At 45.3% G+C, this 16,610-nt stretch overlaps 1 protein-coding gene across 4 annotated transcripts; it reads right to left on the bottom strand.

Annotated features, from left to right (window-relative positions):
- Window positions 1-204: 204 nt before the first annotated feature.
- On the bottom strand, window positions 205-15,760 carry kiaa0232 (KIAA0232 ortholog). 4 transcript variants are annotated; one of them, XM_040179686.2, is made up of 8 exons: window positions 15,361-15,760; window positions 10,292-10,876; window positions 9,789-9,929; window positions 8,116-8,185; window positions 7,934-8,018; window positions 4,425-7,809; window positions 4,192-4,270; window positions 205-3,519 (listed from the first exon to the last, which is right to left on the bottom strand). In XM_040179686.2, exons 2-8 carry the CDS (start codon window positions 10,526-10,528, stop codon window positions 3,503-3,505), a joined length of 4,014 nt encoding a protein of 1,337 aa, XP_040035620.2. In that variant the 5' UTR covers window positions 10,529-10,876; window positions 15,361-15,760; the 3' UTR covers window positions 205-3,502. The 4 variants fall into 4 exon arrangements, with proteins under 4 accessions (XP_040035620.2, XP_040035619.2, XP_077961842.1 ...); XM_040179685.2 differs by lacking the exon at window positions 15,361-15,760 and adding an exon at window positions 12,733-13,105; XM_078105716.1 differs by lacking the exon at window positions 15,361-15,760 and adding an exon at window positions 12,320-12,740.
- Window positions 15,761-16,610: the final 850 nt, after the last annotated feature.

Genomic DNA, 16,610 nt, shown 5'->3' with positions numbered 1-16,610 from the left:
TCTCACCTTTCTCGTGTTTGAAGCTTTTCACTACAATAAGCATCAGTAGAAATGGACTAACGGCTGATATCTGAGATGTAGAACAAGCAGGTGGTTCCTCGGGCATCGTCGTCGTCACCCTGCCCTCTAGTGTCACCACCAGGTCGAGGATTTGATCTGAGAAGATTCAACACGCTGTACAAAAAGCTAAGAGCAACACAGGCGGAGGTTTGGATTATTCCTTTATTAGATGTTAAGAAAACTCCACAATGAAACAAAATAACTTCCTCAAGACGTACATGAAATCAGAACAACACCGCTACTCGGGATAGATGGGGACGGGGACGGGGGGGGTGAAAAGTCGAGGGGAAATGCGGGTGTCAGTGCGGGGCATATTCTTCAGAACACGGGCGCGATGGAAACTCAAAAAAAGCGCATACCTTCACTGAATGCATTTCCTCCGCATACATATTTTTTTTGTTTTGTTTTAACGCAGCTTCTCAAAATGAAGAATCAAATGTTTCCTTTTAACTCCCTGGTCAGGGCTTTTCGTGACTCGGCCTCTTGCACACATTCACTCAGATTCACACGGTTTTGAACATTCTTCCAATCCCTGATTGAAACTCCCTTGTATATAATTTTTTATTTTTTGTTAAATCCATCATAAAATAAACGAACTGGGTGTGATGTTTGCATTCTGCATTTTTAAGAGACAGTCCTATGGAATAGTTTGTTTATCTCAGGTCTCACTCTAAAAGGAACTAACATGCAAAATGAAGTGAAGGACTTTTCTCTGTCGTCTTCTTCAATGTCTACATGCGCCAAGCTATTGCATAGGACTTGAATTCCCCTCCACATTGCTTATGGAATCTACAATGGCTTAATCCCCCCCCCCCCCCCCCCCCTCTACAGCTATACATTTGTGACAGTCCCCTCTGAGGTTTGCTTTGACAGAACCACAGTTGTTCTGACATCAGTAGCAAAAAGGCTGCTGATTGAATATAAAGTGATGTGATTTACGCCGTAGAGGATCTGCCCGATCGCTACTGCACATGTGCAGCTCTCAGCAGGGATGAGAAGTGTGACGCCTCGCCTCACGGCTTCTTCCATCCTAAGCTCCAGGAAGAAAAAAACAAAACGAAACACTGTCGACGGAAGCAGCTAACGAGTGAGCCATCGCACGTCTTTCTCATCTCTGCTGAAAGTCACTAGCGAAAAGCTCAACGTTAGCCAGAGCAATCAAACGTTACAGTGCTAGCAACATCGTATGCTAACAAACCTGCCAAAGTAGTACAGAAAGGCCATTGTTTGCCTGTAAGAGCTGGACCGGCACTGGGCCGATAAGCAAGCTCACATGTGGGAATCGGGAAGGAAAAAGGTGTCTGGACATCTCTAGAAGGAACTCCGGTCAATAATTTCTGCTCTACAATCAAAGAAAGGTTTGACATGAATGCATCAATGGTCTGAGTGTAGATTATGAGTTATGATCATATCAAAAATTCCTGAGTGTCTGATGACTGTCAAATAAATGTGACAAGGCCCTGAGGTTGGATTACCGTTCATTCAGCTGTTGTATCTTTTAAATGGAGTTGCATTGAGCTGAACAAACTGCTGGCTGTGCATACAATCTTTGCAGTTTGAAATAAAGCCATTTCCAACAGAGACCCCTCGCACATTATACGCCCACTAATGGAGGGAGGATTTCACTGATGGTATGCGACTGTCCTCATGTACTGAAAGATTTAAAAGGTGGCCTTTATTCATTCTATATTTACTTCAATACAATTTCCCATTTCAATAAATGCTCCAACCTGTTCTTATAGATGGAGAGGTATTTAACTGGCCAGTCCAACTGCACCTCACAGGCTCTGCAGCCACTGAAAGTACGTCTCCGCATACCTTCACGTTTCTCTGAGTTAAACTTATAGTACACTCATTCTAAACCAGTGTCTTCACACGTTTCCAACACAAACAAACAGACACACGCACGCACGCACACACACACACACACACACACAAAGTGACACATTACTCAATAGTTCAACAAGATATATTATAAACCAAAAATAACACACCTTGTATGGAGAAGAAATCGAAGCATTTGTACCTTAGTGTAATTCTGCCATGTTTTTGGTTTGACCACCTGTCGTGTTACACACCTGTCTAGTTGCAGCATGGACAGCAGACCGCGGCTGTGCTTACTGCTCGGGACGAGTGACTAAATACACGCGTAGTAACGGGAGGTTTAATACCTGCTGTATTTCTGCTTCGACAAAGAAGAAGTCACCTCCGAGTAAGAACCAAGCCACATTAAGCAAAACCAGGAAGACCCGCAAGCAGGCTTAACCCTCTGGGGTTTTTCAACCATTTTTGCAAAAAAAGGTATTGATGGAGTCTGACTGTCTGGACTACTAACGAGGCAACGCCGTCTTCTTGTCAATGCCGTATTATGAAACCGCAATTTCAAAAAGGGTTTGAACATATTCATAGCACCAAATAGTCTGTACCATAGAAACGACAAGAGATGATAACAGTTTCATTCAGTTCCAACACAAGGTGTCTGCAGAAATGGCTCCTTACCCCAAAATAGGAACTTTTTTTTGTCTTTTTGTTTTCCCCAAATTCTTTTACAGCATTGCATTTTAAAGTTGAGTATTAGTATTTTTTTTCCAACAAAACTCCTTTTGATTTCCTGCTTTTTTGCCTCACAAACCATTCTATGTCTACTACTAGTTTTTGTAAGACTATCACCATTCAAAAATCAGACTCATTTATGATAACTTTTCACACAAGGGGAATTCAGGGATATTGAGAAGAAAGCTGCTCACATTCTCTACTTCACATTCAGAAAGTCATCCCAACACACTTTTGTTTGTTTTTTTTGTTTGAAAAAAAAATATTCTTAAATTGTTACACAACTCAAAAAAAGTCAACATCCTTGTATTATTTCTGAACACAAAATGGAAAGTAGAGGACGCGACAGCAGTCATTTCACACGGCGTAATGTTGAAGTAGAAAAAGAGTGAGGCTGGTTGGACAAACACACATGCACAACCATTCGGACGCCACCGACTGCGAGGATCCCAGCTCAAAAGCAAAGAGGGTGGAACAAACCCGACGAGAATAGAACTAAAGATCGTCCCAACTACCTAACTGAGACTTTAATGAGGACCAGTGTACAGAAGAATCAAATGGAACAAACTCTAAAATGCCTAAAATGCACGTCTGCACATTGCATCACTCAAAGACAGAACATATTTTTTGAGTTTTCCTATTTTCTCTTATTTTTTGTTGATCTGATTGTTGATTACACAAGGGTTTAAGTTAGTAAATGAGAACCTGCAGGGTTATGTGTGGGGGGTTTTCTTCTTTTTTTGTTTTTGGAGGGATGTGTCAGAAAGTTAGCCTACATTAGGTTTTCCAGCTCTGAGATGACGCTGAATCTTTGCTGGTAGCGGTCCAGTCACCAAAGGAGAAGATGGGTTCCCCTCTGCGACAGACGTCCTCTGCAAAACTGGAGAATTCAAATGTTGCTGCTCCCTGGACAAAGAAGGAAGGCGGTTAGACATCCCGGACCAGACTCCCATGGGGCAACTATTCACACCGCAAGCATACACGTCTGTTGGAGATTAAAAGAGACTGTACATGGTCCTTAAGCTTTGTTTATACTCATTCTGCTACTACCAGCACGTCGCTGAGTCAGCTTGGAACTCATGAACATACTGAAGGGCCTTTATCCAATCCCAGTAAAGCGAGACGTGAAGTATTAAATATGTCTTGTCATCTACCACCCTTAAAAAATCCAAACTGTCCTTTTAAAGCCTCGTCCGTTTTGACATAAGCCGTTTCTCCCCATGAGCTCCTTGTGTGTCATGAATCTAATTCAATCATAAGATTCAGTTGTTGAGGCAGTGCTCCCGGTCTTTGCTGGTGAATAGAAACAACAAATATTGGATACCGTAAATTCCGGACTGAAAGCCGCTACTTTTTTCTCACGCTTTGAACCCCGCAGCTTATGCAACGGTGCGGCTAACGTATCATTTTTTTACGTGCTAACGCGGCGAGGAAAACGTTTGATTGGGTTTCAAACAGCCATTTTGCGCATCATATTCAAACACTCGTCATGGAAAGCACACGTAGGAATGCATTTGATGCAGCGTGTGAATTAAACAGGGGATACATTGAAAGGATAATCCTTGAAAGGCGGTTTACCTGTGCACTGAGATCCAGGGAACAGGGGGGAACAGAGCGTGTTCTGCCACCAGCACTCGTCCTGCTGGCTGAGGGGGAACTGAACGAGACAAATGAGAAGTGCTCAGTGAGTTTCATGTAACCACTGCCCGAAACATCCCAGGGGGAACACAGATCATGAACCCGTGTGGTTAGGACAGCGCTTTAGTTAAAAGTCTCATTGATTACAAAATATGGAGAAAAAAAATCCTCACCTCTGGCACATCTCCAACAAAGCCATAAGCAATCCCATACTTGGGGATGTGACCTCTTGGTGCCGATGAACACGACTCCTTTTCTCCTGCAGATTGCTCTTTCTGGACCTTGCCGACGGAGACGTCCGTCTCTCCAACTGCAGTGGGTGCGGCCGCTGCCGCCTCGCAGTCCAAGCAAATCTCCTGCTCTGCAATTGGCGGGAGGGTAACAGAGCCCTCCTGTGAATCCAGAGAGGTCTGGGCACTTTTCTCCATGCCAGACTTCTTTAATCTGGGTAAGAATTTACCAGATTCCAGTTCTGACTTCCCGTAATAAGGGCCCTCACATTCCGCATCCTCTTCCAGAGGTTTGAGATCGGCCTGGGGATCATCGAAGGCGTCCATCGGCGCCTGGACGGGAAAACTCGCCTGCTCTTTGTCGGTCTCCGCTTCTGAATCACTCACTCCACCAGGAGATAACTCCGAGGCCGATATCGGTCGGAAGTGAGTCCTGGGGGAAATGCGGATGGCCCTGTACTGCGTCCGGTTGATGCCATATATTCGCGGGTGGAAGGCTTCGTTCTCGGAGTCCGAGCAAAGAATGGATTTGGGCTTGAACCCCGGACTGAACGAAGCCATGTCCTCAGGCTCAAAAGAACACTCGACGTGGAGGACTTGAGAGAAGGGATTGTTCAGGCTGAAGGACGCGAACGGGTACTCCAAACCGTGCTCCTCACTTTGCAAGCCTCCGCAAGATCCAAGCAAATCTTCATGGAAGATGAAAGAAAATCCCTTGTTCAATCCGTCTCCGCCTGCTCTGATGGCCTGGTCACTCTGCCCGAAAGACACGAGGGGCCTCCACAGGGGCCTGTGCCCGGGGGCGAAGCAGCTGCCGGTGTTCATGAACACGTCCGTGCCGGTGATGGTGAGCATATCGGAGCTGGAAGCAGATGCAGCTGCAGCGGCGCACTGCAGCAGGCTGCCTTGGTTGTCATTTGGCGGCACGACAGCCCAGTTCTTATCGCCGCTCAGCGTCTTCAGCTCTCCGTACACCCCTCCGAGGATGAAAGACGTGCTCTCCTTGTCGGAGGTCAAGTCCCAGGGCTTGGACGGAGTCATGTAATCCCCAGCGCCGTCTACCTTGGAGAGTTTGTTTTTGGCCGAGTCTTGTTCTTTCTTGCCCTCCCAGAGGTGATACTCTGACCTCTGCACTGCTTTTTTCTGAGGCCCCCGAATGGGAACTTCTTTCGTCGGCACTTCCAGACAGCTGCAGCAGTAACCGCCCGACTCATCAGAGAACAGCCCCTCGCCGCTCGTTTTTTCGGGTCCCGGCTTCGAAGCCGCAGACTTGTCATCTCCGAGAGCCGTCCAGATGTCCTTTATAATCCCTGAGCTGTAGTCATCACTGTGTTGGCTTGCATTGTCCGAAAACATGCCAGTGCTGTACTGCTTACTGTCATCCTCTTCCAATGCGATACCACAAATGGACTCCAGTTTGGATTTTTTGGAGAGGGTCTTGCTGGGTCCTGCGCTGCTGCTGCTGACCTCATCACACTTACGGCCAGAGTTTGCTTGCAAAAAATCCAAGATCTCATCCTCCAGATATGTACCAGAAATAGGAGGGATTATGCAATCGATCTCCTCGTTGGCAATTTGAGCGGCCTCCTCCGTCGGAACGCTTCCTTGCTCATTGTCGGACCGAGTCTCCTCTGAATGGGACCACGGACTGCAGGTTCGCGTCGAAAGGTTAGAACAGTGTTCAGTTTCGTCAAAGGCACTATTTTTGGTCCATATTAGCAAACGAGACTGTTTGTTAGAAAGCGGGTCGAGACAGCTGCTAGAATCGGTGTTGTTTTCGTGACCGACGGCGAGCGGGTCGCGGGTAAAAGGGAAAGTGGGGCTGTCGTACTGCAGCTCGAAAAGAGAGAAGCAGGACGAGTTTAAACCGGATGGCTCACTGGTGGCTTCAGAGATGACGGGCTCCTCCACATTTCCAGACAGCTTGCTCAGGGTGAATGAAACACTATCGAGGAGGGGGGAGAGTCGGCCGGGAGAGTCTCCCACAAAGCTTTGCCCCTCGATGTCCTCTGAAGTAGATGGCGAATAACATCCCCACCCTTGAGCCATGCTTTCCAGGTCCTCAATTAGGAATCCCAGAGATCCCGCAGGTTCCTGCGAGTCGGCCCGTATTGCACTTTTCCCTTGCCGCTCAAGGCCATCTAACACTAAACAACATTCTGCCTCTACGTCTCCTTGCTCTTTGCTTTTTTGTCGAATCATGCTTAAGATTCGACTCTCTTGTATAGAGTCTGAGGCACTAGTATCCAATATGGATTGATAAATGTCAACTTCATAGAAGTGAGTGAATTCAGACAGATGCTTGTCATCTAAATCTCTACTATCCTCTGGCTGAGAGCAGCTGGAGGTCCCAACGAGTTCAACAGTTTCATCTTCTTCCTCGCCGGGCCCTTCCACAAAGTGGCCATCCACGAACGAGCCTGCTGCTAGGTACGCTCTCTGGTAGCTCTCGTTGGCAAAGCAGATGCCCTGGATTCTCTCCGGCAGCCTCTGTGTGTCGGTTGCCAGAGCAAAGTCGTCAGGAGCGCCTACCTTGTTCCGATATTTTGTTTCCAGCTTGCTTTGTCTGCTGTTGAAAGGTACAAAATACTCTGTGATGGGCTCAGTGTACCAAAGTGGCTCTTCCATGTATTCCTTTTTGTTTGTGGCCTCAGCTCCGGACTCTTTCGCCTCCTTCCAGCCTGGATCTTTACGAATCTCCTTCAGAGGTCTCTTCCCCTTTTTGTAAAGCTGTGTTTGTTTGGCAGCGCCTCCAGTGGCGCTGCTGCTGCTCCCTGCTGCGTTTCTCCGCTCCTCTCTGTCGATCACCTTCACCTGAAGCTTCCCCTGCCCGCTGTTGCGTGTTTTCTTACTCTTCGAAGCCTCCCTGGATTTGTGCCTGATTCTAATTGCCTTGCTTCTGGATGACTTCAAGTCACCCTGGTTGCCACTTGAGCTTGAGCCCGCCTCGCTAGAGCCAGAGGACCAGGATCTGGGTCTGTATTTGCCCTCAGATCTGTGTCTCGTCTGTCGCCTCGAGTGGACGGCTGGTTTCTCCTCTGCTGCACCACCACCACGGCATCGATTTTCTTTTTCCTTCTTGTTTCGTCGTAGCTGGCCTCTTTCGTTGGTCACAGCAGTGATGGTGCCACATGCTTCCAGGTGTCGCTCCTTTGCAGTCTCTCCTTCGCTGTTGCAATCTTTTGGGGAAGAGGTGTCTGTGCTGGTCTGTGGGGCTGCGGAAGATGATGAGCTTGAGTATGTGCAGGCCTTGGCCTTGTTCCACACCGTCATGATCTCTTGGAGACAAACAGGTTTCTCTGACAAAGGAGGAAAGGCTTCATAATACCTGTGGTCACAACAGATAGAGAGACAACTTCATTGAAATGCATTCAGAGCAGGAGAGTTCAAATAGCACTTTGTGGAAATATAAATAACACATGTTCACAGATCACCACATTACATCAGCTTACATTTCCACCTGGTCCTTTGAAGAGGGGGACTCAGCTCGCTCTGGAGACTGAGAGCCATCAGATTTCTTTTGGATCTGTTTTTCCTCTGTAAACGTAATGGACATTAAAATATGTTATGACATTATTCCACAACTTTTTTATCAAAACATTCAAAATATTGTGATAAAATGTGTAAAACAGACCTTTCTGTTTGTTTTGGATGTCCTTTAGTTTAGAGCAAAGCTCTTCAACCAGGCTCTCAATTCCAGAGTTCTGCAAAAATGGCAGAGAAGAGAAGAAACAAATTCATCTTTTTTATTCATTCCATAGCAATACAGTGTTTCCCCTGGGGGGGGGGGGGGGGGGACAAAAACAGACTCTATATAATAGCAGGGGAAACACTGTGATAGTAATACCTAAGCTTTGGTCATCAGCCGTACAGAGTACTGATCCGACAGCAGTGATGAATTAATGAGATGTATTTCTCACTGTGTGGAAGTGAGTAGGATCATTCTTTTACGTGTAAGGCAACATCAGCCTTTACTTTAGAGTTGCTTTCCTAACTTTGTAAAACAACAATTATGGAACGCAGAGAGAACGAGCCGGGGATCCAACCAATGTTTTTTTTATTAAGAAAAGCTACATTGACCCCTAAAGTGACGCAGAAGGAATAACGAAAGGCTTGGTGTTGACACAAGTCAAGCCAGCTGACTTGTGAGAGCTTAGGCGTGCTTGTCCATGACGTTGCTATTTTTAGCTGTAGTGCAGAAATGCTGTTAAAAAAAACACAACAATAACAAAAAGGGCTAAGCAACAGCACAAGGGATTGCGTCACCATGTTCTATGACACTGAACATTTCCCAAATATCTTGTTTAGAAAAGAATTCCCCCTAACAGTAAGCAGGATGTGTGAAAACAAACAAGTTCAGGTCAAGAAGGCGTCGTGGAAGCAAATGGCCTCCAAACAAATCTCATCTGCAACGGACCTGCTCTTCATCCCCCAATCCTGTCAGACCCTTTAGCTCACTTGCTTTATGTTCACTCTTCCAGAAAAGAATATTACTTACCATGCCACCTCATGAAAAGCCGAGCAAAGTTCTCTCCTGCCCTCATTGCCTCTTGCATCATTGTGCTAATGCCGGTCAGCTGACAGCTGACCGACTACGCTCACTGCTGCAATTCTGTGCAGAGTGTGCTGGTTAAAAAACAGACTGCAGAATCTAGTCCCCGGAGAGGAGCTCAACACGCCGCCTTTTGCCTTGCAGAGCCTCCTTCCTCCTTTCCCCCTCCTCTCTTGTCCTGCTTTATGTTGAGACACTCAACTAAATCACATCTCCCTCACTACCGCAGGCCACCGATGGCAATGTCAGCAAGTCTCTCTGTAGCTTCCTCAATTCTCACAAAAGGTATGGAATAAAAGGAGTACACTCCTGGGAGATATTCTTGCATGCATGCACTAAAAGTGAGCTTAGAGTTTTGTCTCATGTCAGCACCGACGTTAACATAACATTTCTAATAAAGTGTGGCCAAGGTGTCAAATGAGGTGAACATGCACACGGTCAATAAAGAGGTTTCCTTGATAATGCTTCAGCCTTCGACGTAGCTTTATTCTGTGTCTATTCACAGTGATTCATCCAATTAATATCTGCATGACTGCACCAATACAAACAACATAGAATACAAAAGTAAAAGGTTCCTGACAAGCCTCCTGTACTGTAGGTTGTTTATTTTACAGGTTAATATAAGAGGGGGCAACTGCTCCTGCTTCAATGGGTGAGTGATGACTCATTTGCATATCTCTAAAGCCAAAGTGACTCAAGTTCACTAGTATTTTGTACAGCAGAAAGAGTTGGGGCGGAGTGGTGGTGGGGCTTACTTCATCAGATGCAGAGCGGAGGCATTGCACAGCAGCTTGCTTCTTCATTTCCTCAAGACTCAGGTCGGTCCCTCCTTTCTTCTTACTCTTGCCCCATTTCTTCCCAGATCCCTTCTCCCAGCCCAAGAAGATGTCGTTTTCCTTTTGCAAAAAAACATGAACAGTCAGTAACAGGAAAAACTATGGTTTAACATTAAAACAAAAAAAAAAAACGTTAAAAAAATGACAAACTATGTACTAAATCATTATAAACATTGCTATACAGGGGTTATCATATCCTAATAATTAACAAACAAACTTGCATATAGCCCTTTTTAACACACCCAGCTCAGAATTATGGAATCTCTGTGTGAACCTGGCATGTGTCAGTTTAGCCATTGTATTGATATATACATTATATTGATTCCCTTCCTGGATGAAGCCCACTGACCACTTATTTGACCACTCAAAACACAAACAATGACTTGACTGGGAACATTCATTTAAGGTCTGTGAGAGCCCACCTGGTCCTGCAGGTCGTAGTCGTAACTGTCATGCAGGAGAAGGCTGAGGACGTAGCGGGTGTAGATCATGGCATCGATCCCGCACTTCTCAAGCTCCTGGCCGAGCCAGCTTTGTACTGGACCCAGCGACTGGAGCAGGGACATCTCTGAGGCAGCCAGGGGGCCCACAAAGGGGTAGGGGCAAGAGAGATTTTCAGAAGGAGCGGGACCGTCTGAATCGGTGCTCACGGGACGCATGGGACCTCAGGTGTTGGCCATTCTCAGGTGAAGCAACATTGCGATGGGTAGTTACTGTAGGGTGGTCGGTGGAGGCGGGTACAGGGAGAGGACAGGGCAGAACCTTGGGGAGGAGGAGGGGGGGGGGGGGCAGTCACTCCAGCAGGGTGCACTGAAGGGGCTCTACATGGAGAGGCATTTAGGATGGTTGTTTTTTTGTATTATTGCTTTGAGCAAAAAGGGGGCTTTACTCGTCAGGCATGGCTTATGCTGCTGATAGATCTCAGCTGCAGAGCAAAACACTGGACGTGTTTGCCTCTCAGTCAGAAGGGTCCATTTTGGGGCTTCGTCTTACTTCAACGGCAAAACCTGAAACAGAGCGAAAAAAACATCAGTTTCGCTGCAGTATTTTCAAGGATGAATGCAAGCGTTGAAAAAACAAACAAATGGTCAAAAACCCTAAACACAGCAAAGACAGTTAACCAAGGCTTCTTTATACTGAGACGCGTAAAGAGATAATATAATTTATATTTTGCATGATTTAAAAAAAGATGGGATGTGAGACAAATGTTAATAAAGATCCTACTACAGCGTACCAATTGTGTTCCTACATCCAAAAGATATAGCTTGACTGTTCATGGCCTTGCTTAGCAGCAAATTCATGGGCTCCTGAGAGAGTAGGAGCTCTTTAAGTAACGTAGGCAGCACTCACATTATAGAGTTATGCCCTTTTTAAAGTCAGAGTCACAGGTTAAGGTTATTGAAGGATGAATGTTCAAGCCCCCTTCCCTCCCATGCAGCACGAGAAAGTGATGAGACAAGTGGTGACGAGCACGTAAACTGAGTAGGACAGTCGGTAGTGGGACACTTGCTGTCAAGTGCATGTGTTGGGTATGACAGCCAACGGATTAGGGAACCAACGTGAAGAGCAAATGGAGGCTGCGCCGATGTGATTGGCCGGCCCGGTTGTCACTCACCAGTTGGATATTAAAGGCTAACCATAGAGGCATCAAAGGGGCAATAGTTTCCCCCAACGTAACCATGCTGGTTCAGCAGGCATACGCCTTATGGTAGAGGGACATTATCAATGAAATAAATACAGATGGACCAGGTTTAAAAGGTTAGCTAGCTGTGTCGTTAATTGCTAAAGCTAAATATGGCTGACCAGCGTCTACAACCCAGCTGTTCCTTATATGCACACTGCGCTGACAGCTAGCGCTGCACAGTACACATAGCAACTTATCACACAACCATCGCTTCGATGTCATTGTTTTATGTAATGTCGAGTGTGCGGTGGGGGACTGGCAATCCGTTTACTTTATTGTGGGCGCGTGGTAACGCTGTTTAACGTCATATTTAACGTTACGGATTCACGTCACATTAGTGTCACATTGCTGGTCTGTGTAACGTTAGTGCAGCAATGCAATCACAGAACATCCCGGGTGCACATTTAAGATAAAGTCACGGTATTAGTTTCATTGTCAGGATAGTTGAACACAGAGTCAGCGATTATGTAACAACGGCAGTGCAACTAACGTGGTTCTGATTTAACGGTATTAACGTCGGTTAGGTAGCGTCACTTTGCAGCCAAATGACAAGGTTAGCCGGATCGCCGACCTTTAACGTTAGCTAATGAGCTAACGTTACCGAGAAATGCTCGCCTGCTGTCATTGAACAGGGTGTTGTTATACGTTTGAAGTGAACGTTACTTGACAAGCATGATTCAGGTTGGACAGGATAAGTTGCATGGCGATCTAACGTTAATTAATCTAATGCCAATAGCGATGTTCTCCCGTTTCGATGAGGACTAACGTTAGTTTGGTGTCGGTGAGGTGAACCAGGCTTTTCGATCCAGTGACATTAGATCCCTCGCGGTTCTCCACTAGTTGTTAGTGAACAGTTAGCGTTAGCTAGCAAACACTTTTTACGTAAGGCCGTATCTAAACTTTCACCGGGAAACGTGACATTAGCAAAAGTCAGTCACATATTATCCGATGAAAATATAAACAACGAACGTTAGCTAACGTTAGCTTTCGGGGACGCTTGTTGTTGTGACCGACGGGAGGCGGAGCGGCCGTCCGGCAGGCGAACGTCGCCAGGGCACTGTCAGACGTTTCCCTTTCAAAATGTACGCCATATCGTCATACGGCAAAAGAGTAAGCTTGCCTAAACACAAACCCTAAACGGGAGCCAAAAAAACCCAGCGGGTTTGCTGGTTGGCCTACCTGCCGCGGGCTGAAGTAAAGGAGGAAGGGGAGCGGCTATTTTTCTCCCGCTGCCGTTCCGAGCTCGAGCTCTGGAATCCGCTGCGGTAGCATCGCGTATCATGGACGCCGACAGAAATGGCGCTGTTTTCACATCCAGTGCTTCGCCAATAGCGTCAAGGAAACCGGCGACATTTCGGCTCAAGCTAGCGGAAGGTCATTCGTCGATGACACTTAATACCCAGAACCACAATGTCCTCTATCCAAAAGCTCGTTTCATTCGGATAGGGACTCCTGAATGCGCGACCCTTCGCGTTCGTATCCAGGCAACAAGGCGAACCTCTGCCGTCCTATTCGAACTGGTGTGATTCCTCCGCGAGGGTATTGCGTCAGAAGCCCAACTAGTACTTATCATTTGTACTCAAACTCTTCAAATGTGGACATTGAGGAACTTAAAACCAGCTCTGAAAATTGAATTCATGATTGAATCATCGCGCTTTTAAAAATGCGAAATTAAAACTAAACAAAAATACCTCTTGTCCCGTAAATACACCTTACGGTTACAGTTACTAAAATGTTTTTTCTTCCCATTACTGTCATACATATTTACTTAACAACGCGTTAATTAAAGTATATAGTTAAAATATCAACATAATCAGCAAAATGTAGATAACCACAACAGAAATTCCACTTGCAGTTTTACCATTTAAATACCCCATTTAGTCTTTAATTTCTTGCATAAACTGAAATACTACGAATTGTCCTTAAAAAATGACACTTTTCAGTCAAAGTTTTGAGAAAGCAACCAATTTACGAGTTCTTCATTCATTTATATTGCAGTCATAGACCAGGCAGAGATACAAGCATATTTTCCTCTGTTAGAAATTGCCCTTTCCAATACATTCCTTCTTGTTAGCTTTACCAAGGTTCTTTTATTCTTTATTTTGAACCACAGTTCTGGCTTTCATTTTCAAGCAAAAGCAATTTGACTAATATCAGCATTGCTTTCGTAGTTTAAAAAAGCCTCTCTTCCTCTCAAAACCTCTCAGCTGCCACTAACCATGAAGTGTGTGTAAATGTTGGGGGTTGGGTCCTATTCTTTAGACTGAGCACCTGCGCCTGGTCGAGGGTCCATAGTGCGGCGTACTTCACATGCCCTTCTTGCCCTTGGGGTTATGACCTCTGCGACGAGATGAGTTAAAGTCTTTAGAAAAGATGAAAACGTCTGGCACCACACACACACACACTCCCATGCTCTAAAAGATGTGATTGTCTTTAAATGTATTTGTGGCGAGTAGACAGAGAGCAAAAGAGATGAGGACCGGAGTATGTGGAGTCTGCGAGTGTGCAACGCTTCCTTTCCCAGAGCCTGTCAACAGACTGATTATGAGTTCTGCTTTTGATCTTTGTTGGAAACCAGAGCCGTGCAGCACAAACATAAATTGACTCTCGGCAACACTGAGGCCCGATCAATGAGGAAGTTGTGCTGGTTTTCGCCACCATGCCGCGGATACAATTTCCACGAACCTCGGCCACAGAAAGATGGTGATAACTAACCATTGGCAGACCAGCATCTAAATGTGGCCGCTCCATGAGCTGACTGCTTCCTCACTTGCTGGCTTAAACTGAAAGTGTGGAGCAGATGGCAGGGCCAAAAGATGCCTCATAATCCTCTTGCATGGAGAGTGTTAGCGTGCGGGGGAGGAGGGGGGGCTGCGTGGGCTAAGTGGTGATTTTCCTCCAACGTCGTGAAGGAAAACTTGTGTCGCACACAGCTTTCCACCTCATCATGAGTTTACAGAGCCGCCCGTGGTCGAGCTGGTTATCATCGGCAGGGTGGGTCATTGAGGTAAATCCTTTATTGGTCACAGCTCAAAAGCCAGATGAACAGACACGGGGTGTACTCTGCATGCCGACTTGTTTACATTGTGTCGGTGTTCTAACTTCATCTCTTGGGCGTTTTTAATGCTGTCAATAAAAGATGAGATTTTTAATGTTTTGTTCTGCTTTGTCCCAGAGTGCCACTTTACCAGATGGTAAATGCAGCTTGTATTCCTCATAAGAACAATAAGACAACAATGTTGTCTTTTTGATAATCCATCTGTCCTGACTAAGGATAGTACTAAGAAAAATATAGTTGATTCTAATTCCAATTCCTTTTTAGAATGAGTTCAAGCTCTAGAATTATTGAAACAATTAGCCATAAAATTCTTGGTTTACTAAACTTTGTTGCACCATTAATGTGTTGAAATGTAGGACTTCAGTATGAATTCCCAAAAACTAAGTTTTATGGAGGGGAAATAATGTATTAAATTGAACTAATGAGGTAGGTAAAACGTTGTTTTGTTGACATGTAGAAACGTGTCTGTCTTTGAATTATAGTGCGCAAATGATGTTGCCGTTCTAGTTTGCTCGACACCTATAATGTCCATAACAGATGTCAATAACATCTGGTGAAAATGTTTAGAGTTTTTGTGATGTAAGTGCTGTGTCCAAACACTCTGTGAACAGGCTCATTTATTGTAATGGTTGAATTACAGCAAGTAAACATTCTTGAATTGAATTCCCTATTATCATTGCATCCATACATTTTGTAAAGGGACAGTTGACCCCAAAATAAAAAAAACATAAACATAGTTGCACTCTTACTTGTTTGGTGCGAGTTGCTGAGAGACGTCAGCCCTGCAGATGTCTGCCTTTTGTCCAAAGTAATAGAACTAGAAGGCTCTCAGCTTGAGGTCCTCAAAGCGACATAAACAAAATACTTAACAGTCTCTTTCCAGAAATCATGACCCAGTAATCTCATGATAATCCACAGTTCTTTTGGGGAGCGGTTTCATGTAGGAACTATCTGCTAGCTCAGCTCAGAAGAAACTAGACGGCGACACATTTTAAAACACACAGTGCCATAAGCAAAGGCCTCTCGTCCACAAGGAGATGCGTTTCTTTTTGACTTGTTGTGCAAGTGTTTATTTATCTAGATGATAACCGAACTCTTGCATCAAGTCGAGGATTCATCAGAGGTACTGATGCAAACACCTCTCCTGTTACGTTGACATGCTTCTTGCGAAACTAATCCTTTTATAGATTGGAAATACTTCCCTTTTGAGTGACCAATCGTGAGCGTGAGCCCTTAATCAAGGAGACCAATCAGGATCTTTGCGGAAGAAGAAACAAGCGCCCAAAAGGAAGCCACATGACTTTGCTTCCTCTTTCTGGTCTCCAGAGCCATTTATCACCGTCTGCTTTCTGTCAGGAATGTGTCTGCATGCCGGATTACAAACATGCACTTGTATGTGCTCTCGTACAGACTTGTGTAACAGTGACTGGTCTGCTTGCCTCTCAGTGCGGTTTTATGACAGCCCAGTGATCCCACTTGCCCTCCACCAGTAGCCAGTACACCAAACCTCCCCTGAGACCACTCAAAAATGTAAACAAATAGTAGATGCTAGTTTGTATTGAACCTGCAGTGCGATCTATACCCTCCTCTTTATTACTTAGTCATGCTGCATCTTGAATTTATGATCTTCTCCATCCTTTGTTGACAACAGACTCATTGCCACGCAATCCTTAGAGGCTGATTTGCTCAATTCACACAATCGTTAACGTAATCAGAGATATTGGAGATCAATAGGTCGGATGGCGTCAGGACAAACAGCTGACAAGGCAAAAAAATATTTATTGTCATCATTTGATGAGGTGATAAGTGAAGGAGGAAGGGCACGTGATTGTTTTAGTAATGATCTACACCCTGGAGGATGAGGCCTTTATTGACCAAACACCTGATGCCAAACCTCATGTGATGAAAAAAGGGCTTCAGCTGAATTTAGACATGACAGTGATGTAATGCTGAGATAGCTCTGATAATCTGTAAATGTGTGTGTAGCCAAGAAGGACAA

The sequence above is a fragment of the Gasterosteus aculeatus genome, chromosome 7 (assembly GCF_964276395.1).
Source record: "Gasterosteus aculeatus chromosome 7, fGasAcu3.hap1.1, whole genome shotgun sequence".
Taxonomy (NCBI): Eukaryota; Metazoa; Chordata; class Actinopteri; order Perciformes; family Gasterosteidae; genus Gasterosteus; species Gasterosteus aculeatus.
The sequence above is the reverse complement of the archived record's forward strand: the minus strand, read 5'-3'. Positions and strand labels throughout refer to the sequence as shown.

Bases quoted from the DNA above. Each gene is read 5' to 3' on its own strand.
- kiaa0232 (XM_040179686.2), bottom strand. From the start codon at position 10,528: ATGCGTCCCGTGAGCACCGATTCAGACGGTCCCGCTCCTTCTGAAAAT. The intron at 9,930-10,291 runs GTGGGCTCTCAC...TTTTTGCAAAAG, and splicing joins ACTACGACCTGCAGGACCAG to GAAAACGACATCTTCTTGGG. The intron at 8,019-8,115 runs GTCTGTTTTACA...TTACGTTTACAG, and splicing joins CATCCAAAACAAACAGAAAG to AGGAAAAACAGATCCAAAAG.